The following is a 22,567-nucleotide window of genomic DNA, read 5'->3' on the forward strand; positions in this document are numbered from 1 at the left end:
ATGACATCACATAGTTTGGTCGGGGACTTTTCTCTGACCACATTTTATATTTGTAACAGGTTTAGTTTTTCTTCATCATATCTTTTGATCATTACTAAAATATGAAACCATACAGAAAGGGTAATGATTTAGTGTTTGTGTAGTATTAAGAAACGTATAAATAAGTTTTATAATAAGGTTATTAGCAGGATAACAGTACCCCTGTTTGGGCCACAGACTGGGGAACAGATCTCTTTTTTATGAATTAGATGCCTATTGTTGACATACATTTTATGTAGCCTGGGTATACCCATACTCTCATTCGAGCGATATTCTACTACCTCAATCTCACATGAGATTGAGACGCGGTCTGGTGTTAGCCAGGCTACATGTTATGTACAGACGGGTGACAAATTAAAGGAAAAACCCACACATTGCCTTAGTAAGGTCGTGGGCCAGAACAGCTTCAGTGCTCTTTTTCATTGATTTTACAGTCTTTGAACTCTACTGGAGGGATGAACACCATTCTTCTTAAATATATTCACTCATTTGGTGTTGAAATGATGGTGGTTGAGAACACTGTCTCACATGTTGGTCCAAAATCTACCAGCTGGGTTGAGATCTGGTGACTGTGAATGCCATAGCCTATGATTCACATCATTTTCATTCTCATCAAACCATTCAGTGACCCCCTGTGCCCTTTGGATGGGGGGCATTGTCATCCTGGAAGAGACCACGCCCATCAGGATAGAAATGTTTTATCATAGGATAAAGGTGATCACTCAAACCAACTTTGTATTGATTTGCAGAGACCCTTCACTTTACAGGGACTAGTGGACCCAAACCATGCCCCCACAGCATAAAAGAGCCACTAGAGCCCCTCACTGTAGGGGTCAAGTATTCAGTATTCATTTAATTTGTCATTCATCTGTAGGCTACAATGCAGTGGGAGGTTTGTTGTGAACTCATGAGCTTCTTTTAACAGCTGTATTATCAGTCCTCACACAATGTAATTAAAATTGCCTTCAGCATTATCAGTATAACCTTTCACATCTGTCATACATCAGTCTCGATGGAGCTCCAGATTTAACATCTTGATGACAGTATGGCCTCAAGGTGAAAACAACTGCTCACAAGGTTCAAGTTCAGGTACACAGTACAGGCTGCCCTATATTGTCTCCACCATATAAGAATGAAATAAAACTTGATTTTACATTCATTACACAGAGAAGCAGTGACCACACAACTGTTGCATGAGCAAATCAAATATCGTTTTATTCAGATTTTTTTCATCCATACAGCAAGAGTCAATTATGGCAACAATAAAATGTGCATAAACAAATCTGAAGACAGAATAGTACATTATTTTGTGGCAACTGTTAGCAAATACGTAATTGGTGGTTGCACTTACAAGTAAAAAGCATTCAAAGCGTATGTGTGCCCCCAGCAGGGAAGAGAAACCTTGGTTTCAGCCAAGAGACTGAACATCTGGTTTGGAGAAAATGGTGCTTTGGTTCTATAGCAACTATACAGCAGCCTCGAGTCAGACACATGTTGATGTCGACCGACGTCTGTTACATTCATTTCAAAGACTAATTTGCCAAATGTGCATTTGGTGTGACGAGCCTTCACCTGCTGAGTGCACAGCTATGAGAGCAGGAACAACTTCCTGTGAGTCACTGTTGACTGTAAATATATGGCTATGAGAAAGTGTCCGGGGTGGATGAGTGCTAATATTTTATCATTCTTTAAATAACATGTTTGCTTGGAAAATATTTGATCACACAAACATAAGATGACTTGTTTTTGAAGTATTATTTCTCCCCATTGTGGATGTTATCTACTGTATGTACTGTATAATTTGAAAAAAAGTATTATTGTGTATTCTGTAATCTGAGTGTGGTATCTTTCCTTACATATCTACGCAGTTTTCTTTTGTTTACGTGTTTGTACTTTTACATGCAGTCAAATCAAACTATGATAGAATACAAACTCTGATAGTTTCATGTATCAACTGTACCATGGGAGCAGCAATACTGCATGACCAAGTCCAACAAATGATATATGGGCATCATTTGAGGGGTGAAGTTAGCATGACATGGGGGTATCTGTTCCCCTACAACATTCCCTGGCAATACTAGCCACTGATAAAATAAGACAAACAGCGCATAGCTTTCTCTGAATGCATTGGCCAAGAAACTAGTGCCCTTCTTTGCAAGCAATTTTTTAGCTGGTCTTCTAATTTAAGAATTTAAATTAATCTAACAAAATTCCTTATAATTATAGATCTTTTTTATTCAAAATAATATCTCAATATGATACACATTTTTTTCTCTGTTCATTTGACTATATACAGAAGTGCAAAAAGTCAACCTTCGTCCCTTAGGTTAGAACTCATCATCTGCAGCATTTCTGACTTCACCAGTCTGGGAAAGTCTTTGCTTTCTCGCCCCTAATCTCACTATCCACCAAACATCCAAACACCCGTCAATCTCACTGCTCGTTTTGGCCTGACATTCAGGGCAAACTTAAGAAATACTCAAACAAAAGTACATATCTTTTTGAAATGGATACAGTAGAAAACAATTTTTTACTCTAAAACATGGACAATCTATATTTCGATACAATATATTTTCAAACATGATCTTGACTTGTTAAAAGTAAATTTTAAGTTGGTTAAAACATTAGTTTTTTGTCTACTGAGACGCTACGGTCACAGCAAATTAATTGATCTCATTCCTTGTATCAAAAAAAGTCTTTTCATCAACAAAATTAACTGATAATATAACATCAACTGAAGAAGACATCCAGCTATATGAATGAAGTGAATATTTAAAACTGACTCAACACATTATCATTTATATGGTTTGAAAAAGTTATGAATGTCATACTACCTCAAAATCTACAACGGCTATATCATTGTTGTCAAGTAATATATAGTAAGGCAAAAAAAGATAAATCTACAACTACATATCTCAAATAGATTCAAATCCTTAAGTAGTACATAACACATAAGTTCAATGAAATTTAAGAGAGTAATTGTTACTTTTACATAGAGAGAAAGAACAAAAAAAAGAGATAATAAGCGGCATGTGAGAGAACTATAAAACATCATTGGTGTTCTTTACCTGCATGGTGATTGAAAGTACATTTGATTGGGCTGGGACCCATTAATTGTAATCTAAGGCTTTGTTAGGTACATTACAATCGGTAAAGACACACTACAAACCTTTGTGAAAACAGAAAAAGGATGTGATCATAAAACTGACAGATGAATGAAAGAACATAAACATGTTTCCTTAATTGTTTAAGTGAGAGATGCATTTGTAACCCTTAGCGATTGAGAGATAAACTGTGCTTTGGTTTCTGTAGTCGGATCTTCGAGTGAATGAGAACATTTGTGTTTTGCTTGGAAATACAAATTAATCTTATTATGTATTTCATCAAAAGTGAAAGTTCTCTTGGTTATGGGTTATGAAATTACAACAGGGTGACCAGACAAACAATCATTCAAGTGCACATGTGGTTTAAATGACCTAATAGACCTTTGGGTCTGTTGTTTTGAATCCCCATCTACACATGGCTAAACAGTGCTTCTTACAAACACAGTTTTATAGTCACTCCTCTTTAAAAGAGGGCAAACAAGGTGACACAATGTCAGTTGAAGCTACACCCTCTTCTTCACCAGGCTTTAGAGTCGATGGACTATAGCAACAATTTAATCCCAACAGACAAAAACACTTATTCTAGTCTATGAAAAGAGGTATGACAAACTTTAGAAAAAAACCCTCCATTTTTGATTTTAAAAGAAAAAAAAGGAAAACCCATTACTAAAATTGATTAATTAAATGAAAAAAGTTAAAAACAAAACACTCACAATGGAGTTTCTAAAAACAAAACAATACAAAAAAAGAGCCATACAAAACTTTTACCTTCGGTAAACAAATAACACTGCTGAGATAACACTCTGGTTTTAGCTGTATGGCCTTGATGGCACATGACAAGGTGAGAAAAGCTAGCCTGGCTGTGCTTTCAAGGTACACAGGTATGTTGGTTTACCCAGAACATTCATTTGTCCAAGACCCTCATTTCAACATCTAGTTTTACTAGTAGCCGTAAAAACACAATACTGTACATGCCTAATTATTTTGGCGAATAAAATTCCTGTTAAAATTATTGTGCCTTTATTTCAATTCAAATTCAAGGTGCATGTTTGCATTTCACTTGTAAACTATGAAATATGGCTATTGATTAAAAAAATAAAATAGAACAAATAAAAAAAAAAGGAAAGAAAAATCTTGGTCTAACGTACCAGCACGGTATGTTGCCTTATGCAACCACGGTGTTGACCTTCTGTGCGTGCAGTGATAATAATAATTAGAGCAAATTGAGTGCTATGATTAAGTCAGACGCAGAGATGTAGTGTGACTATTTCCCACATAGGGAGAGACACACTGACCCCGGCACCAAGATATACTCTTCTCTCGGCTGGACGTTGAATTTGAGAACAAATTCTTCTTGACGTTGATATGTGGGAAGATGGCACAGATCATGTGTTGCACCCTTGATGTTTACAAGTGTAATGAGACCATTGCCGTGGACCGGCTAAGAGATGGCAGACCCTCCTCATCCCATTGCTTGACATTCTGAAGGTTATGTACATAAAGGCTGAACTCTTTTGGCTTGGACGGTGCCAGCACACATTCATTTGATCTGTAAAACATGGTGGTTTTCACGCACACAGAAACACAAAACATTGATCACAAGTTGTACTTAGTGGCACACAAAAATCAAAGATAATACGATTCATACAAATTAAACTCTTAAATGAAAAGAGAGAATGTGTGGATTGAAATGGGAACTCACTGTTCTTGAGAGGAACTACATTTGAGTCAAGTACTTGTGACTACTCAGATGATCTGCAGATATTATTGGAATCTGAGGGTAGAAAATAGACAGGGATCAAATGAAGCATCCCAAACCTGAAGAACACTCTAAGCGGACGTTGGCTGACAGCACAAACACTGATCAACACATTTCAACCTCTCATATTAAGATGAGTTTTCTGCTGAAAAAGGACAGACATGACAAGATAGAAAAAAGCAATTTGGCTAAGGTTGTGACACAATTCGCTCAGACGATGTGTCGATAAGGATCAACAGACACTTCTGGACAGCAGGGAGGGGAAGAGGAGGATGGCGGGGAAGGGAAGGGTGAGGGGGACAAAGGAAAACTGTCAGTGAGGTGGCTCCCCCATGCAAACATAAGTCCTCCATGTTGTTGACCTGCACACCTCAATATAATGCAGAAAACTGGCCCTGAATCAAGAATAGCAACATGATGATTCAACCTGCCCAACTTAAATCTTTTCATTGGTACAATGAAATTGTGTAATGTAGCTAGCTGCTTACAAACGCCTTCAACAGAAATGAAATCAAAATTTTGCAAATCTTCCTACAGGCTGGTTTTTGGAACTTTTATGACTTAAATAATGAGTATGTCCAGCTTTTAAACATGTGGAACATGGTAAAGCTTTGCTTTACGTGCTGGAAGCAGCAGCGAAAAAAGAAAAAAAGGAGAAAAAAATAAGCCAAGCACCAAAGGGCACAGATAGCGACTGTTGCACAAGCTGTGCCAATGGCTCTAAAAAATGTGGAAAAAAACTACCTCATACATACCAATTGCATGTATTCGTTGGTAGTCAACTTTGATAAGGAAGAGTCCTCAAAATGGGAAAGGACAAAAATTGAGGTTACAATGAGGGCACACATTAAATGCAATACAATATGTTTCTCCAGAAAGACAGAATTATATTCTAAATGTTTGAAGCTACAATATGATGCTTATAGTTAAAATGAAAACAAAATGTGTAGAAACTTGTCACAGTATGATATGTGTATACATGACTACATGTTGGACTCTAGTGTAGGCCAACAAGAGGGAGTACCGACTTTAAGCAACCCACCCCTTGCTGTGAGACACAAGCATCCTGAGATCGTCCATGTGCATAGAGATAGACAGATAGATAGATAGTAAGAGAGAGAGAGAGAGAGAGAGAGAGAGAGAGAGAGAGAGAGAGAGAGAGAGAGAGAGCGAGAGAGAGAGAGAGAGAGAGATAGAGAGAGAGAGAGAGAGAGAGAGAGAGACGGTAGAGGTGCAAACCTGATTGGTGGAGGCAGTTGCGAAGGGGCTTGTGGCAGATGAGGTGGCTGCAGACACAGAGACTGGAGTACCACCGTGCATCATGGGAACTTTTTTTGGAGGGAAAATCATGTAAGCAAAAATACACAGAGGAGCAGTGTAGCCACATACACACCAGGCAAATATGGGAAGGAGAAGGAGAGAACGAGACAGGGAGTTGGAGAGGGATTCGATTTAACTGGTTCCCTTTCTTCTCTCTGCTGATAAGAGGTCTCATGATCTGAGAACCTGACACTGTAGTTGCAGCCTACTTCCACATTTCTGTATATTGTTAGCAATAAAAATTACAAATAATGTACTTTTTTGATGATCAGCAGATGAGAGCTAAGTTAAAAGAATTCTACAAACAAATACATTTAGCACATGAATAATAAAGTGCTGACTTAGGAATAGAGTCATTATGACAAAGAAGATAAGGGGGAAAAGTTATAATTGAACTCCCTCAGTTTTTTAATGGTTTTCAAAGGGGTTTAAATAGGTGTCACGTTAGACCAGCCAAAAGCCAAGTTGAGAACGAGCACGAGAAAGAAAGTCAGGCAATCAAGTGTCCATAGAAAAATTAACAAAGATTAGTTAACCTGATATAATGAGTTACTACAGCTGGAACACAGGTAATATACAACATTTAAACATCACAATATTTGTCTTTCCTTATGTGGACTCTTGCTTATGCTTCAAATCACAAAAAGTATCACGCGACCAAAAGAGTAACTCTCAGGTCACCAAAACCCAGATAGAAATCACAAAGTGCTGCTGTGTCAGAAGCTTGTTCGGACACGTTTGTAGATTTCACAGAGTGGCTTAGTAGCTGGTTAGATTTTGATGACGTGTGAGTCACAGACATGAGGTTACAAATAACTGAAGAAGGAAAGCTGGAACCTACCAACGCTGGCTGCAGGTGTCATGCACAATATTGAGCCTGCCCATCATGCAGTGCAACAGGAAGTGGATTGGATAGGGAAGAGAAATCAAAACAGCCCATCACAAGGTTTCGTTAGAGTGAGGGGAGAGATAAGGTGGGAAAAAAAAGGTTAATATCTCTTGGACAATCATCAGTGATAGGAAAAAAAGGCGAAGTGGTGAACTCATCATAAATCTGTTAATCAAATGCCAGTCTAGAATCTAAACTTTTGTCTGAAGTGTAATGCATATGAATGCGTAATACACAAGAGAGCGACAGAGTTGTTATGATGATTATCAAGTATTAAACATTATATACACACTCTAGACAGAAGTGAAGAAAACAGTGAATGTGTACAGAAGCTACACTCTGCAGCTTGCCATTTTTTTTGCCAAACTGAGGCATAAGATACCTTTAACCAACCCATCCAGCCCTGTTCATCCCAGCTCAAGCCAAAGCCCCAGCTATGCTATCTCAGTGACCACACCATGGACAGTTTAATCTAGCCTACTAAGAGATATCTCCTCTCTTTCTCTTACAAACATCCATCCCTTCCCCACTCAGCCTGCATATGCGTGTAATATTAAGGCAATTAGTAGGCAGACAGACGTTCTAACTCATTCTTAATAAAAAGTGGCCATGCAATGCCATACAAAGCATAATGCACACATTTGTTGAAGCATGATTAGCCTTTAAACTGCACAGATCTGCACTTTGAGATAAGAAAAGGCACTTTATTCAGACCTTAAATAATTATCTAGAGCTTTTGACTTTCACTATCTTACTCTATCCAATAAAAAAAAAAGAAAAACAAGTTGGATAGATTGTCCACAATGATCTGAACTGTAATCTGTCCAATCCAAGCCAAGCAAGAGCCAGGTTAGAGTGATGCAGGCATCCTCTGGGTGGTCAGAGCATTAGCTGTGGTTGCTTTTGGAGCCATACCTGATGGGAGGAAAGCAGCTTGCTGCTGAAACTGCATGCTGGCCAGGGCCTGTTGGTACTGGAGCATGCCGGTGTTAAACATGGCAGAGGCCCCGTTGGCTTTCTCCAGGGCTGCCCGCTTTGGCATGGGAGCCATCACACTAGGGGCGATGCCCTGCCCAGCCAGATGGAGGGAAGTCAGTGAGATAGAAAATTTAAAATAAAAAACAGAAATAGAGAGAGAGAGAGAGAGAGAGAGAGAGAGAGAGAGAGAGAGAGAGAGAGAGAGAGAGAGAGAGAGAGAGAGAGAGAGAGAGAGAGAGAGAGAGAGAGAGAGAAGGTGTGTTGGAAAGAGGCAAAAAACGGGAAAGAAAACAAAACAAAAAAGGTACATACGTTAGAAGACATCATAGAAACTGCATTACAACATCCTTGTGTGTACAGCAACAATATCATCATATCATCATCAGTAGCAAGCAAGCAGCAGTCTGACACAAGTACTACACAAGCAGGAGCATGGTGCCTACTGTAGCTACAGGCTAACAAGCATTCATGTATTCATTATTTTACCAGGAAGCTTACTTTGATTATTAACTTTGTACTTCTAAGGTTGACTGAATGCAACAGAAGCAAGCATTAACTATTAAAACAATAAGGCTGCTAACAAGAGGTGGAACAGGTAGGAAGCACAGAGAAAGGGAGGCTGCACTGCTAGCTCCATGATAAACTGTGTGTAAGCCATGTTTAAGTGATGGTTCACTCTCAGACTAATTTCAAAAATGGTTTCAGGCCGAGCAACAGAAGTCAGTTGTGAAAAGAAAAATTTGGCCAGTGTCAATATTTACAACATGAAGCGCATCACATGTGGATTTTATCTCGACATGAGGCCATTCTTGAGGTCTGAATATCTGTGACAAGATTTGATGATGGAGTGAACTATCATTTGAACTGTAATCATCTGTTATGGTGGGACCCTGTATGGTTTTAAAGACTGTTCCTCTTAGCCCCACCCTTATCCATCTGACATGCACTAGCGACACATACATGCGCACAGTTGATTGAGCTGCTCCACAACACTGACCACTGACTTTGGACGTAAGACTGAAGCCATGCCACCATTATAAAAGCTCTACTTCCCTAGCCCTCACTGACTTTTGTTAAATAGGCTATAGGTGATGAATTGATTGTGGCTCCATCTCACAAATTCCACGAGTGAATTTGTGTTTGAGGTGACGTCTACGTGGAAAGTTGAAAGTTGTTTGGGGACGAGTGCAATCTTAACTCCTGAAAAGCCACAATCATTTTATCACGAGCAATAATGACAGATCAACAGGAGGAAAAAACAGACATTGCACTGAGACAAAGACAACAAAAATAGCTAGGTATCTTTGGTTAAAACACTGCTCTACAACAAAGCCACATGCCAAGCTAAAAGGTGAAAGGTCATAGTACCAGGTCAAAGGTTGCGTCGAGGGGTCGCTTCAGTGATTTGACAGCCGACTGAGTCTTAATTAGCAGGCAGCGAGCACATGATGGCAATGGGCCAATGGGGTTCAAGCGCATTAACATAAACCAGCAAGCAGAGGTGCATCATGGGGGCAGCAGTGCAGTTTGGGTATAGGTGAGAAAAAACAAAAACAAATAAAAAAACAAATCATTGGAATGCAATATACAAGGGGATAACAGGACTAAGGCATGCACAGTGTGGACACTAGCTCTACTGCTCAACAGTTAAATGATCATCAATAATCAATGATAACTACCAATCTACATTAGTTTTTGTCACACAAAGATGGATGAATATAGCAATGAGAAAATTATTCATTCGTTACTTCAAATGGATCTCAGTATTTGTATTGGACATAAAATGATATGGAAGCACAATTTACAGGTTTCTGTTTCACTGCGCACATCATAGTCAGTGTCACATTACAATGAATCACTCCAAGCTCTCTGCCTCTGATTGTCAATAAGAGCATGTATAAAACACTTTAATCAACAAATATTGTGTGGCTGTGCTATTATTCATAGGTGCAGTTACTGCGAAACAGGCCTGGAAGCACAATGAACCCTTTTTTAATAATGTCAAGAGGAAGAGAAGTAATAGATAGGAAGCACAAAAACAAGTGTCACAAACACGACCGGGCCATTAGAGAGAGAAAAAGAGAGGAACTGACTCTCTGCTTGTGGTCGGGGATGATATGAACAAGAAATGAGACAATCACTTGGTCACATCGGGAAGAAAAAAGCTAAATTCAGTCGTTTGTGATGTATCATTGTCTGATCCTTGCTCAAATCATCCTGTTTAGAGCAGATTTTACCCAAAACAAACATGCAGACTTTTCACATCTGACCTGGCAAAAGCAGAACTGAAAAAAGCTTCATCATACCAACTAGGAAGGTGAGATACTTTCAAACATGTATGTGAGTAGGACCCACAGAACAAAGTCCCTACTGGGTGGCTGATTTTCAGTAGTAAGAGAATCAAAGACTTGCTAGCCTTTTGTGTGGGTGTGAATGAGTGTGACTACACTTGTCTAAATTGCTCACCATGGCCGCGGCGGCTGTGGCCTGGTTCACCTGGTGCTGTGCAGCCTTAATTTTGGCCTGCAGGTGTGCGGGTGGGTGGAAGTACTTGCACTTTTCCCGGGAGCACCGACCCTTGATGTAGTCCATGCACACGGTGACAGTGTTGTCGTTGGTATCGATCATGGTGCTGTCTGCGGGGTGGGCAAAGCGACAGTCGTTCTCCCCCCGGGAGCAGTTTCCTCTCTGATACTCCCGACACACCTACAAACAGAAAGACATGGAGTTACCAACAAATCCAGCTTAGTATCTGCAGACAGCACAAGAAAACTCCCATGTAGAACACAGAACATGTCCTGCTTTGTGTATCTGAGTCTTTATGCAAAATATATCAAGTATGACTCATCAAACCTTTACTTTGTCACTATCCTGGGTGTGTACTTACAAAAATCCATTAAACTTAAAAATGCATGAGACTTGAAGTTCAATAAATACATAAAATGTGTCACAAGATTGTATTCCTCTTACTGTATAAAACACATCAGGTTTCTCTGGGCCTACCTCACTGCAATTTCCTTTTATATCAAACACAAGATCTATTCAGATATATAAAGTCTAATTCCTGTTTAATTAGAACCGAGAGATAAATAGTTAGGGTTAAAACAGACATTACACTGAGATAGGTTAAGGCTTTACTGAACCTTTGGCACATTTTGCAAGTTCTCCTTTTCTATTGGAGTGTGAGCCTCATTTTTTCAAGTTTATATGTGAGACACCAGAGGGCAGCACCTTCTTTTACATGAGCGGTATCATGACTGCTTGGGCATCTGCTTTGCTGTTTTGCTCTGCATGTGTCAGCAGTGTATGGTTAATTGTATGCAAATGTGTGCTCTAGAAATATAATAAAGCAAACACCTACATTCTAAAACATTCTTCCAATGAAAAAGTAGACAAAAGACGTGAAACCTTTACAATCGCTCGCTCTTGCTTTATGGCCACAAGTGCTGTGGAAATAATGACTTATCTCTCCACTCAAATAAATATTCAACAAATTCAGGCCCAATATCGTAAACAGTTCTTAATTACAAAACAACTCTTGGAACACACTGCACATATTAAACTGATGAAATACAACAGTTTAAGAACTTCTGGCGATTGAATTTTTATTTCCTTTAATTAGCTTTTACTTTGCATAATGGTACTTAACATTACAATTCATTGCTTTCAAATGCAGTTTAGACAAGTACAATAAAGGTTGGTGTTATTCTTCTGCTTGTTAAACCACTTGTTAACAGCACTTTTCCTGTTTACAGGCTCATTTTCATCCTGGGTGACTCCACTCCCATTAAGAAAGAAATACATCATTATGTGGAGTTTATTATAGTTTTCCTGGATGTTTTTAATATATGCTCACCCCAAAACAAAATATTCAGAGAATCAGCCAATACGTTACCTCAAGTCTATCTGTTCTCAGCAGTTTCTGGGCTGCAGCAGCAGCAGCGTTGGGGACTTGGCTGCAGTTGGGGCTGGAGGCCATGAGGACAGGGGTGCTGGGCATGATCTCTTGGGGCATCAGGCCTGGTGACACAGGGCTCAGGTACGGATTAAAAGCCGCGGCTGCAGCTGCTGCTGCTGCACTGGCGTTGGTGGCCAGGCCTGGAGTCACCGAGAACATGGGCTGGAGGTTCGAGGAGAGCAAAGTAAAGACAGAGAAATGAAATCACTGTGGATAAAATGGATGCATAAAATATAGACTGTGTGTGGGGAAAGAGAGGGACTGATGGTAGACAAACCGAAAGATTGAAAGAGCCACGCAGACAGTGAAGGAGCTGTTTCTGTGTAAGCTTTTACATGTATGTGGTCTCACCGTGGGCAGTAGCTGATGTGTGTTCATACGTGTGTTTCCTCTCACCATTGGTGGTAGCTGCGTTCCGGGCATCATGGCATTGGCGAGCTGCATCTGCTGGGCCAACATGGCCATGTTCTTCTGCTGGATCAGGTTGTTCCTGCCATTGATCTCCAGTTGGGTCTTTAGATGTGGAGGAGGGTGCAGATACTTACAGTTCTCCCTGGAACAACGGCCCTGAAAGAGGCAAACGGAAGAGAAAACAGAGTCAGAATGAGGGGTATGCTACAGGTTAACATGGGTTCATATTGGAAATTTGATATCGTATAAATCATGAACAAGTAAAGAATGAGACAAATCAGGTAAAGTTGTTCTGGGATTGTCTCAGATTCAAATTTCATGGCTCATGAAGTCTCTGAGTTGATGAAGCTTACTTGCAACTGTCAACATTTGAGCAGGTCTATACTGTTTTTACAGACTCGACTGTGATATTGCAGTACTCCAATATTCCATGTCATACCTCCATGTGGACTTATTGAAATGAATGCTATATTGAGCATTAACAAATGACTTCATTCTAAGTGAATATGGCAGAAAACAAGCAGATCAGTATTTTTTGTTTACATTTCAGCATTGGTCATGTACAATTGTGCCAACAAAGATTTTGAAATGCTGGATTGTGGGGAGTTGGATTTTGCAAGAAGACCACATCAAAGCATGCTACCTTGTTTATACCTAGCTCAATGTCAGACATTCAGATTCACATTAGGTCTGGGTTGAAGCTAGCACTAATTGTTACCAGCTTGCCATTTCTGTGTGTTTGTGTTCGTGCTTGCCCCAGGAGGTCATGACTGACAGTGTCGCCCTGCTCTCCAGACATTCAGCTTAGCTACATGTCTGACTGATGCTATAAATACTGTCCACTCATATGATCCCTATATATTGTATCAGCAGTCATCCAGAGGTCACACTTCAAAGCTTTTGAATAATTATCTAAGACAGGAATCCCTTTTTGCTGCCTGCTGTGAGTATCCAATTATACCTTCAGTCTGGAGGGGAGGAGTCAAGGAACAAGTCTGACACACACGCACATTCTCGCACAAACAAGAATGCATATCGGGGTCATGTTCATATAACAGGTGGGCCATACACATCATGCAAACGTAATACAAACACACACAAATGCGTATACAGTTTAGCAAAGACATGTATTTACTTTCAGCCTTGTGGCACAGCTGAGCTGACTGTGGCAGCCTGTGCTTTCCCCCGCTGACAGAGCTGCCCCCACTGGGATTCATCTCAATACTCTGTCATGACTTCATTCCCCTCTCTCACCTCCTTCATTTTCACTGACACTGGAGCACCAGACAGGTGCAAGCAAAAAGGGGGGTGGGGGTTGCAGGCATAAGAAGCAGACTTAAATTGCAGAGAGCCTCTTTAAGTTATTTTTTTTGTTCACTTGTCTGAGGTTGATATGTCAAGTTGTCATCGGATCTCTTTTTTTTTTTTTTTAAATTTCAGATCGTGCTGCACAAACAACTGACAGCAATGCACGTCTATCTACATAACCATCTATCTTAAAGGTTACCTATCATGCTTTTCCTGAGCTGACGTCAACTTGTGACGGATATCTATATATGGTCATCTTCTCCAAGCATAGCGCACAAGTTCACTGCTCCACTCCATTTTGATGGTTTGGGGGTATAGTCATGCTAATCATGCCAAGACGTAGAAGTAAAATAAGTTTTTTACCTGTTGGAGGTGTGCATCAAACTCTCTGTGGCTGTTTCTACATGTAGTATTAAGCTTTTAATATGAAGCAGGAAATGTTGGGTTTACATCAGCAGTAAATTTAGACGACACTGATACATGGGGGCCTTCAAGAGACAGGAGCTAAAACTTGTCACAGCCCGTCTCTATGTCCCTTAGTTGCCATTCACCACCAGTCCACCAGATGCCCTCAGACTTTTTTTCCCTGTCTGTTTAGACCACACTGAATAGAAGAAAGACTGATGAGATAATGTTGCTTGTTGTATTGAACCTTTGACCATCCATTTTACTGCCTAGTTTGTAAAACGTGCTCAACTGGAAGAGCGTACAGAATGGAAATGAAATCTACGTTATTATGTTTTCAGGGTTTTTGGTTTTGTTTTCTTCTCCTGTGATCCTGTACTGCTTTTCTCTTCACATCTGCCCTGTATCAGCCTTGTTAGTCCTTCCCTGCTGCCAGTGTTTTTCCAAAACAATCAGCTCCTTGCCTATTCTCTGCCTAGTCACCTGTTCCCCATTTCTCAATTAGTTCAGTTTGCATTTAAGTCCTAGTTTTCAGTTCAGTCTTGTTGGCTCTTTTGTTCAGTTTAGTTTTGCTCAGTCTGCACTCAACCAGAATAAAGATGTATTCTTCAAGTTCCTGTTGCCTGCAGTCTTCTGTGTTTGGGTCCACCTGAACATGCTCCACTCTTTATAACAAAACAACCTGTTTCAGACAGAGGCTGAACTGAGGGGTTGCATAAAGGGCCAATATAACAGGCTTTTTAAAACCGTGAATAATGTTAAGCTACTCTAGAGGAGTCCCAGAATATAAATATAGGGCAGGAAATGTGCAAAATAGCTCCCCTTTAGGTGAAGATGTTCACACATAACAACACTATAATGCTGAAATATGCAAAAGCATATATAGAAAAATGTGATTAAAGGGGTGAATTACTTTGACTTACAAAGGAAATGTAAGGGCAGCATCAATAGATTAAAACATTCAACAGGTGTGTAATTTCCATGCAGAGGCAAAAGTCCTGTTAACATACAAGACTGGCCAGGTTGTATGCAAAGAAAGACTAGGAGAGCACTACAAATTGACCTTCCATAATTGCCACACAGACAATTCGGGCAAGATGCCCTTCTCCAGCATGTGTATTGGCAATTTCACAATCAATACACACAGGTGAAGCTAATTATAGATATCCACAAACTGCACAACGGGTCTATCCCAGCAGGGGGAGCCACAATCATATGATGTCGGTTCCTAAGACATAAAACATTTACAAAAAAATAGAAGATAAAAACAACACAAATCGTGTTCACTTCATATGAAACAAACTAATGAAATCTCATCATTCTACCTACTGCAAATGAAGGTACTCAGGGAGTGTATCCAAGGTTCCATGCAAACCATACATAAGCTGAGCTGGCAGTCAGAGGAATTCTGACACTGACAGAGGTGAGTGTGTGTGTGAGTGTGTCGGTTAAAGTAGGTGAGTTTGCCATGCATGTGTGTGAGATGAGAGGAGCTGAAAGCAGGCTCTAATAGCACCCATCCAGAGAGTGACAATGGCATGCAGTGTGGGGCGGATGAAAGTGTGTGTGTTACGTGAGTGGTGAGTGGGAGTGTGTATGTAGAGGGGGGTTAGTTGGGGGTAGTTGCAAAGGCATGAAGGATCACATTGCATTCACCCCATATGACCCTATCCGTAGACTGCTGGATTCACCACTGCAGCAGTGTGTGTGTGTGTGTGTGTGTGTGTGTGTGTGCGTGTATGTGTGTATGTGTGTGTGTGTGTGTGTGCGTGTATGTGTTAAGGAGGGAGGGCTATGTTTGAGAATAAACACGTGGTCTTACTACATTTGCCATTCTGCCGAATCATCCAAAGAAAACCCATATACCAACACCGGCAGCCATTTTGAATTAAAAAAAACCCCATCAGGTTCTAGAAGGGGGAGGGAGAGAGAGAGAGAGAGAGAGAGAGGAGAGAGAGAGAGAGAGAGAGAGAGAGAGAGAGAGAGAGAGAGAGAGAGAGAGAGAGAGAGAGAGAGACTGTGGTGAGAGCTGGGCTGCGTCAGGGAAATTTTAGAACTTGCAGAAGTGAGTAGTGTGGGTCATGACATGCAGGGAGGAGAGAGCAGCAGAGATGCAGACAGAGGGACGGAAGGAGGAAGACGTCGCCCCTCACACCATGTTTGTGGCTGTTATTGTGACATCAGCGGCCTTGAGGAGCAGCTAGAGACGGTGTCCACGGCAACAGAGCAGCCAGACACTCCCATTTAACAACACAGTGATTCCTACAATCTCCCTGAATGCTGGCAGATACAAGAACTCAGTAGAGAAAATACTACTGACAGCCGACAACTATTCCAAGAGATATAAATGAATCCAGACACCACTTGTGTCGTGGTCTTTTTTATGTCTGCTGTTAACACAACTATCATGAAAAAAGCTCATCCTCATTGCAGCTGAATGACATATTTAACATTTCTTATCGCTAACCATCTCTTTTGTCTTCATTAGGGGACTCCAAACTGGAACAGAGAATTACATTATCTTATTAGACGACATCATTTAAAGGTAATTATGCAAATGCAAAATTGGACGTGCTATGGAGACCCATAAAAAAGGCTTCAAATCACATTTTCATGGCAACGTGAGAAAAAAACCTGATGAGAATGTGATTAGGGAATAAACTGATTTGTAAACACTCGTGCTTATGCCAGAAATGATAAAAACAATGAAGGGAGCAGCCTCAGAATGATTCATCCACGCAGTTAGGTGATTCCCCTGTGTCAGGCTGGTGAAAGTGGTAATATTACTTAGTACGTAGTATTTTTAATGTGTTTGTCTTCATCACCAAATAATGATTCTGATAAGATCTTTTTGTTGTTGTTTTGACTCTTGACACTGTGTGTTTCTGAGCAGCTGACTGAAACATAACAGCAAGCTAATTATCAGTTTTGTGGCAGGCTAGAGTTACACAATGACAAAATTGAAACATAAATAATATAATGTGGAATATATTAAATTATAATATTACTTAGAAATTGTTTTACTATTGGTGCATGCAAGTGTTGGGTGATCAAAATGGGTCAAAATCATATCAAATAGTAATTAAAAAATTAAATATTAAATTGTTTTTGAACAAGAATGTATTTTCATTGTTCGCTGTTACTTTTTAAAAAATTTTTTATTTACCTTTATTTATAACACTAATGAAATAATAACATTGAATAAGTGCCCAGTTTTGCTGAAATACAGTAATATATGATGTTGTTAAATTGGCAACGTGTGCATCTGACCGTTTTTCTGTGTGCCCCTGCTGCTCTACTGAACCTTCCCTGCCTTCTTCAAGTTCAGGCCAGGCTGTGTTTATATACTAATGTGTGTCTGTGTTGCTCCTGTTGAGATCAGACTTGCCAAACTCCAAGCCAAACTGGAAACAATAATCCCACTGGCTACTGTGCAGTCTGATTGATGATAAGTTGCAAAAACATGTCCCACCCTTATTGCCCTATTTTCTAACTCTCTCTCTCTCTAACTCCGTAGACACACACCCTGCTTTTGCGACTGTGTGGGATTTAAACAAACAATGAATCAATGTGTAAAGAATGCTGGGTGGGGCTGCATTGCATCCTTTTCAGGAGAAGAAGATGAAGCATGCAGAAAGATGAATCAATGCATATGTGTATATGTGTGTGTATGTGAGACGAAGAGGGAAGCTGTGGAGAGGTTTTGTACTCGAGGACAACAGTATAATATATCCAATACATTGGTAGTTGCATAATCTTAATGAGTTGTGCTTTCCTTAGTTTCATTTGAATAATTTATAGAGGCCTGAAGAGGTTTAACTGTCCAATAGTAATAAAAAAAATGTGTAGCAGAAATATGCTTTTTTCCCTCGTTCCCATACTAAACATGTCATAATCCCTAAGATCTATCTCAGATCACTCATAATTCCTTTAGTCTTGAGGATTAAAAAACCTGGAAAATGATACAGTCTGTTTTGGAAGCCTCGTTTATGTGTATCATGCATATATCACAATGTTTATCGTCGCTTTCATCATGCACTAAAATTGCTTTATCTTTATCCTGATCTGCTTTCCTTCCCTATCTTTGATGGCCGCGGCATTGTGGTGTGATGTTATGGTGTGAGACTCAGTTGTGTTTGGTTCTGATGTGAAGCTACACTGTTCTCTACCCTGCGTTCCAGTGACTTCTGTCTAAACATACACAGAGATGAAAGCCCTTTCTCCTCACACACACACTGTGAATGAAGCTTTGTTCTGCTGGAGAGCAGCAGAGACTCAAAGGATCGGGCCCAGTGGTTGGTCTCTTTGTCTACCGTGCACTAAAATATGACGTGAAATACAAAACATATGAAGTCAGGGTCGATATATTGACTATGTGTAAATTACTTTTCATGGCATAACTGTAATTTCCTAAAAAACAAGTAGCATGCAAATTACTGACAACACGTTTATCCAAAAACTATATAAGAATATTAATATGTTGGTGTCGTATCTGAAATACATTAGCCTTCATTAAGCTACCATATAAGGAATTTCCATTCAATATTACCCTTATACTGTCAAATACAATTGATTCCCTTTTTGTTTTTAGCCACTTAATGCAGCATTAAATTAGCTGTAAAGTTGCTTAAGAGAGTGAAGTGGACATTAGGGGTCTTATGTGGTGTATGGCTGTTTCTTGCTAAGATTGCATTTCTATAACAGACCATGAACACACACTCATACCCTTGAGATTATGTCTATATCTCCTTGCTGGGACTCCCTGTACACAGTGATCCATGCTGCGCAGCTTAGTGGTCAGGGAGTTGATGTGACCAGTGGGGCTTATGGAGATGTGAAGGAGGGAGGGAGTGTTAATCTATGATAATAGTTACAATATGCCCCCGGTGCCGCATTACCACCCTCACCAAACAACGTCGGAGAGAAAAGGATTACAGGCTGGAGCACAGCTTCACAGACCACACAGAGAGCGATAAGGTTAAACAGATATATACAACATGTTTGTAGGCAATATTTGGGTGGAAAATTTGAGTTGATTTCAAGGTTCCAGGAAATATTTGAAGGAGATATGATGCAGACTGCATGGTAGACTGATATTCATATGTAAACCTATAAATGTGTCACAATAGAGTAAGATACAGATATTTACGTAAACACACTACACACACACACGCGCGCGCAGCTCTACAGCATGAGTTATTCACACTTCAGAGGGTGTTGGTTCTCAGAAATGCCTCAGGTCAGATGTCACGTACACAGGAGCCCTGGATCCAAACTTAGACCTCTCTGTTTTTTTCCTGACAAGCCCCCCTCCTCTCTGTATCTCTATCTCTTTCCACAGAAACACACTTTCATGTGACTTTATTTACGGCAATTTTTGTTTCTCCACAGCTGTAACAGTTCAGTGCAGCAGGGCTTCCTCTCATGTGAGGGCTTATAAACTTAAAGCAGAAGTTAGTTCCATACGTTTCATTATCAGTAATAATAGAGCTATCACACAGCTATTGATTTGAGCAGCAGCACTTCATGAAAGCCATACCAGTACTTGCAGTGTGAGTGCGTGGGGCCGCAGTGAGAATGCTCATTTAATCATCTCTGAGCTACACTTCCCAGCAGGAGGAGAGAGAGAGGGAGAGTGAGAGAGAGAGAGAGAGAGAGAGAGAGAGAGAGAGAGAGAGAGAGAGAGAGAAGAGGCATTGCGTAGAAATCACAAGGTCCAGGCAGCAGCAGCAAGGCATCTATAACAATCCTGTTGTTTCTGAAATGACTGAGGTGTGCTCTTTTCTCAGCGTCTGTAGGACTCACGAGCTGATGATCAAAGCCTGCAATTTATCTTCATCAGCCATTTCAAACTAGAAAAACCCCTAATTAAGTGACATGTGATACTAATGGTTAGATTACTCTTTCACTGCCTTAGCTCTTTATTCAACAGACATTTCTCATTAGAGAGCATTTATAACAATAATAAATGTACTTTTACAATTCCCCACTATACACATTTATATATTTTATACATGTTTTTAATAAAATCATTACGCACGCATGCTTTAAAGTGAGCATTAAACTGTACACTACCACAACAGTCTTAAATAACAGTAAAAATAAGAATTTTGACACAGACAGATAAAGATAAAGAGGGAGGGGGAAGTGATCATAAGGCAGAAGTTACAAAGGCACACAGAAAGATAAGAAAGACTTCCTGACTGGACCTGGACCTGACATCCAACCAATCAGCCACAGGTCCAGAAAGACAGAAAGATAAGATAAGAGAAAGTGTACTGTATGCCTTCCCTGTCTTTCTCATCTATTTTATGCACACTGCATTCTTGTTTCTACAGCTTCAGAGTGGCAGCTATGCAATGCGTCTTAAAACTTCAAAAGCTGAAAAAAAAACTTTAGAGGCATGTCACTACTCCTTTTCTCCTTTAGACACCTGTCTTTGATCCCAGCTTTCTGTTCTCCCATTCTAACCCTTAGCACTACCACCACCATCTGCACAGTGTTTGATACCTCCACAGTTCTGTGACACCTGGATTGTAAAAAGAAACCCCACACACATACAAAAAGTCTCTCCCATCAGTGACAAAGTAATAGCAAGATGATTAATTTGGTTTGCAGCACTAACAGATTTAATCTGGCATGTGTTATGCTAATCTTATCTCAAAGACTGTAATCCTATCCACAGCTCTAATCCCACTGTCAACTGGCCTAATCCTGTTTCTGCGTGCGATTATCTCCTTTGGACTTGGCACGAGCAGAAGCAGGATGTTTTCACCCTCTTTCTTTCTCTCTTACTGCAATCTGACAAGCGATTTAGCCTCATATTCATTCTTCATATTTTTTTTCTAAAATTCTTTCAAAAAATAAAGTGAAGAAAAATAATTCAGTTGGTGAGGAATGGATGATTACATTTTTTTCTGTTGTATTAGGCCTGTTTCAAGTTTCTTAGAAATCTAAATGTATTATCATCATAGTTTTCAATAAATATATAGCTAAAACAACCAACATCTAAGCACTGACATCCAACCAATCAGCCACAGGTCCAGTCAGGAAGTCTTAGATTTTTAACTGGTGATACTGATCAATCCAGAAAGACATATAATAGTCAGTCAGCATGAGAAAACTGAGCTAAATGTCATGTGCTGAGGCATAAAAAAATTCAGCCATTACATTACAGTTATTGATCAGTTAGATATAATTGAGTAAAGTTGCGCATTTAAACATTATTTGTTATTAATTCTAATGCTACCAATACTGCTGCTATATGGAGCAATACACTGTATAAATGCTGCAAGAATGAGTAAGAGACAGTTTACATGGTGCATAAAGAAGTGTAAACAGAGACTAAAGCAGTTTGTGTGTGTCACATGAAACTAATCAGGGCCAGCACTAATTGGACCTCAGGTGGTGCCGCTGTTTCGGGTCAAAAAACAAGGACACATGATGGAGCCTGACTGGCCAAGACGCAGACAACATTTGTAAGGCTGTTGATGGCCTGGTTACATGGTGTGTTGTTTAACTTCGAGCTAAACATCACAGAGCAAAACTTGAACTAGGCTTCATGGAGCTTTGTAATAGAGTTTATTCCCCTGTCCTATAAAAAGTATTGAGAGAATTAGGAACACTGAATCAAAAAAATGAAAAAAGTATGGTAATGATAACTGATGTCATAGGTTTGACAGGCCCAGACACTGTGTTTCTGACAAGGAATGTATAAAAAAAACCAATAACAATAAGGTACTCAGACAGAGAGAGCAACTGAGCAGGAGAAGAAGAGATGGACAGCTATCGACTAGGTTTTTTCCTCGTTGCCTCATATTTTTGTGCCTTTTGCTGCCGTCACCGGCAGGCATATCATTGTGTAACTTCTGGCAACAGCTCTTTCACATTCGGAAGATAAGGGGCAGAGTCAACTTGACTGACGGACCTAACAGCCAGCAAGAGGGAGGGGCAGCCTAGAGAAAGTGTTGAGAGAGTAGAGCTAAGCATGTAGCTGTGCCCTCAAGCTCCTCTATCACCCGTCTAATGGGACGATAATGGCTGATCTCACCGACTGGATATGTGGCTGCGTGTGAGAGGTAATGAAAAAACCCACAAGAAAGAAAGGTTGAAAAAGAGAAAGTAAGAGACAGATATGCATAGATGTAATTAGGAAAAGTCAGATCAGTTATGAGACTGAAGACACTACAAAGAATTTTCACCTATTATCCATCCTTTTTTATTTCCCCTTAAGCAGCTTTAAGTTTGAAAAATTGTCTTATTCCACACTGTCTGTATCATATAACCTATACTTGTATACTATACTAGTGGCTTGCTGCAACTCTTCATTAAGTTATATAATGTTTACAGAGTGAAATATTCAAACCCAAGACTACATGGGATCTATTTTCCTGAAA

General features: G+C 39.9%; 1 protein-coding gene across 15 annotated transcripts in view; it reads right to left on the reverse strand.

Moving 5' to 3' along the window:
• Positions 1 to 1,228: 1,228 nt before the first annotated feature.
• Positions 1,229 to 22,567, reverse strand: part of mbnl1 (muscleblind-like splicing regulator 1) — a 42,544-nt gene continuing 21,205 nt past the window's right edge. For 6 of the 15 annotated variants that reach the window (XM_062428355.1, XM_062428353.1, XM_062428358.1 and 3 more), the window contains exons 3-12: positions 12,399 to 12,614; positions 11,985 to 12,209; positions 10,556 to 10,795; positions 9,458 to 9,511; positions 8,027 to 8,180; positions 7,064 to 7,099; positions 6,142 to 6,230; positions 5,658 to 5,702; positions 4,846 to 4,917; positions 1,229 to 4,692 (exon numbers count right to left, since the gene is read on the reverse strand). In XM_062428355.1, coding sequence (XP_062284339.1) covers positions 4,861 to 4,917; positions 5,658 to 5,702; positions 6,142 to 6,230; positions 7,064 to 7,099; positions 8,027 to 8,180; positions 9,458 to 9,511; positions 10,556 to 10,795; positions 11,985 to 12,209; positions 12,399 to 12,614 — 1,116 coding nt within the window. In that variant the 3' untranslated portion in view covers positions 1,229 to 4,692; positions 4,846 to 4,860. The remainder of the gene's footprint in view (positions 4,693 to 4,845; positions 4,918 to 5,657; positions 5,703 to 6,141; positions 6,231 to 7,063; positions 7,100 to 8,026; positions 8,181 to 9,457; positions 9,512 to 10,555; positions 10,796 to 11,984; positions 12,210 to 12,398; positions 12,615 to 22,567) is intronic. The other 9 variants (XM_062428360.1, XM_062428362.1, XM_062428361.1 and 6 more) reach the window with 9 other exon arrangements.

This window comes from Scomber scombrus, chromosome 11 (genome assembly GCF_963691925.1).
Source record: "Scomber scombrus chromosome 11, fScoSco1.1, whole genome shotgun sequence".
In the NCBI taxonomy this organism is placed as follows: domain Eukaryota; kingdom Metazoa; phylum Chordata; class Actinopteri; order Scombriformes; family Scombridae; genus Scomber; species Scomber scombrus.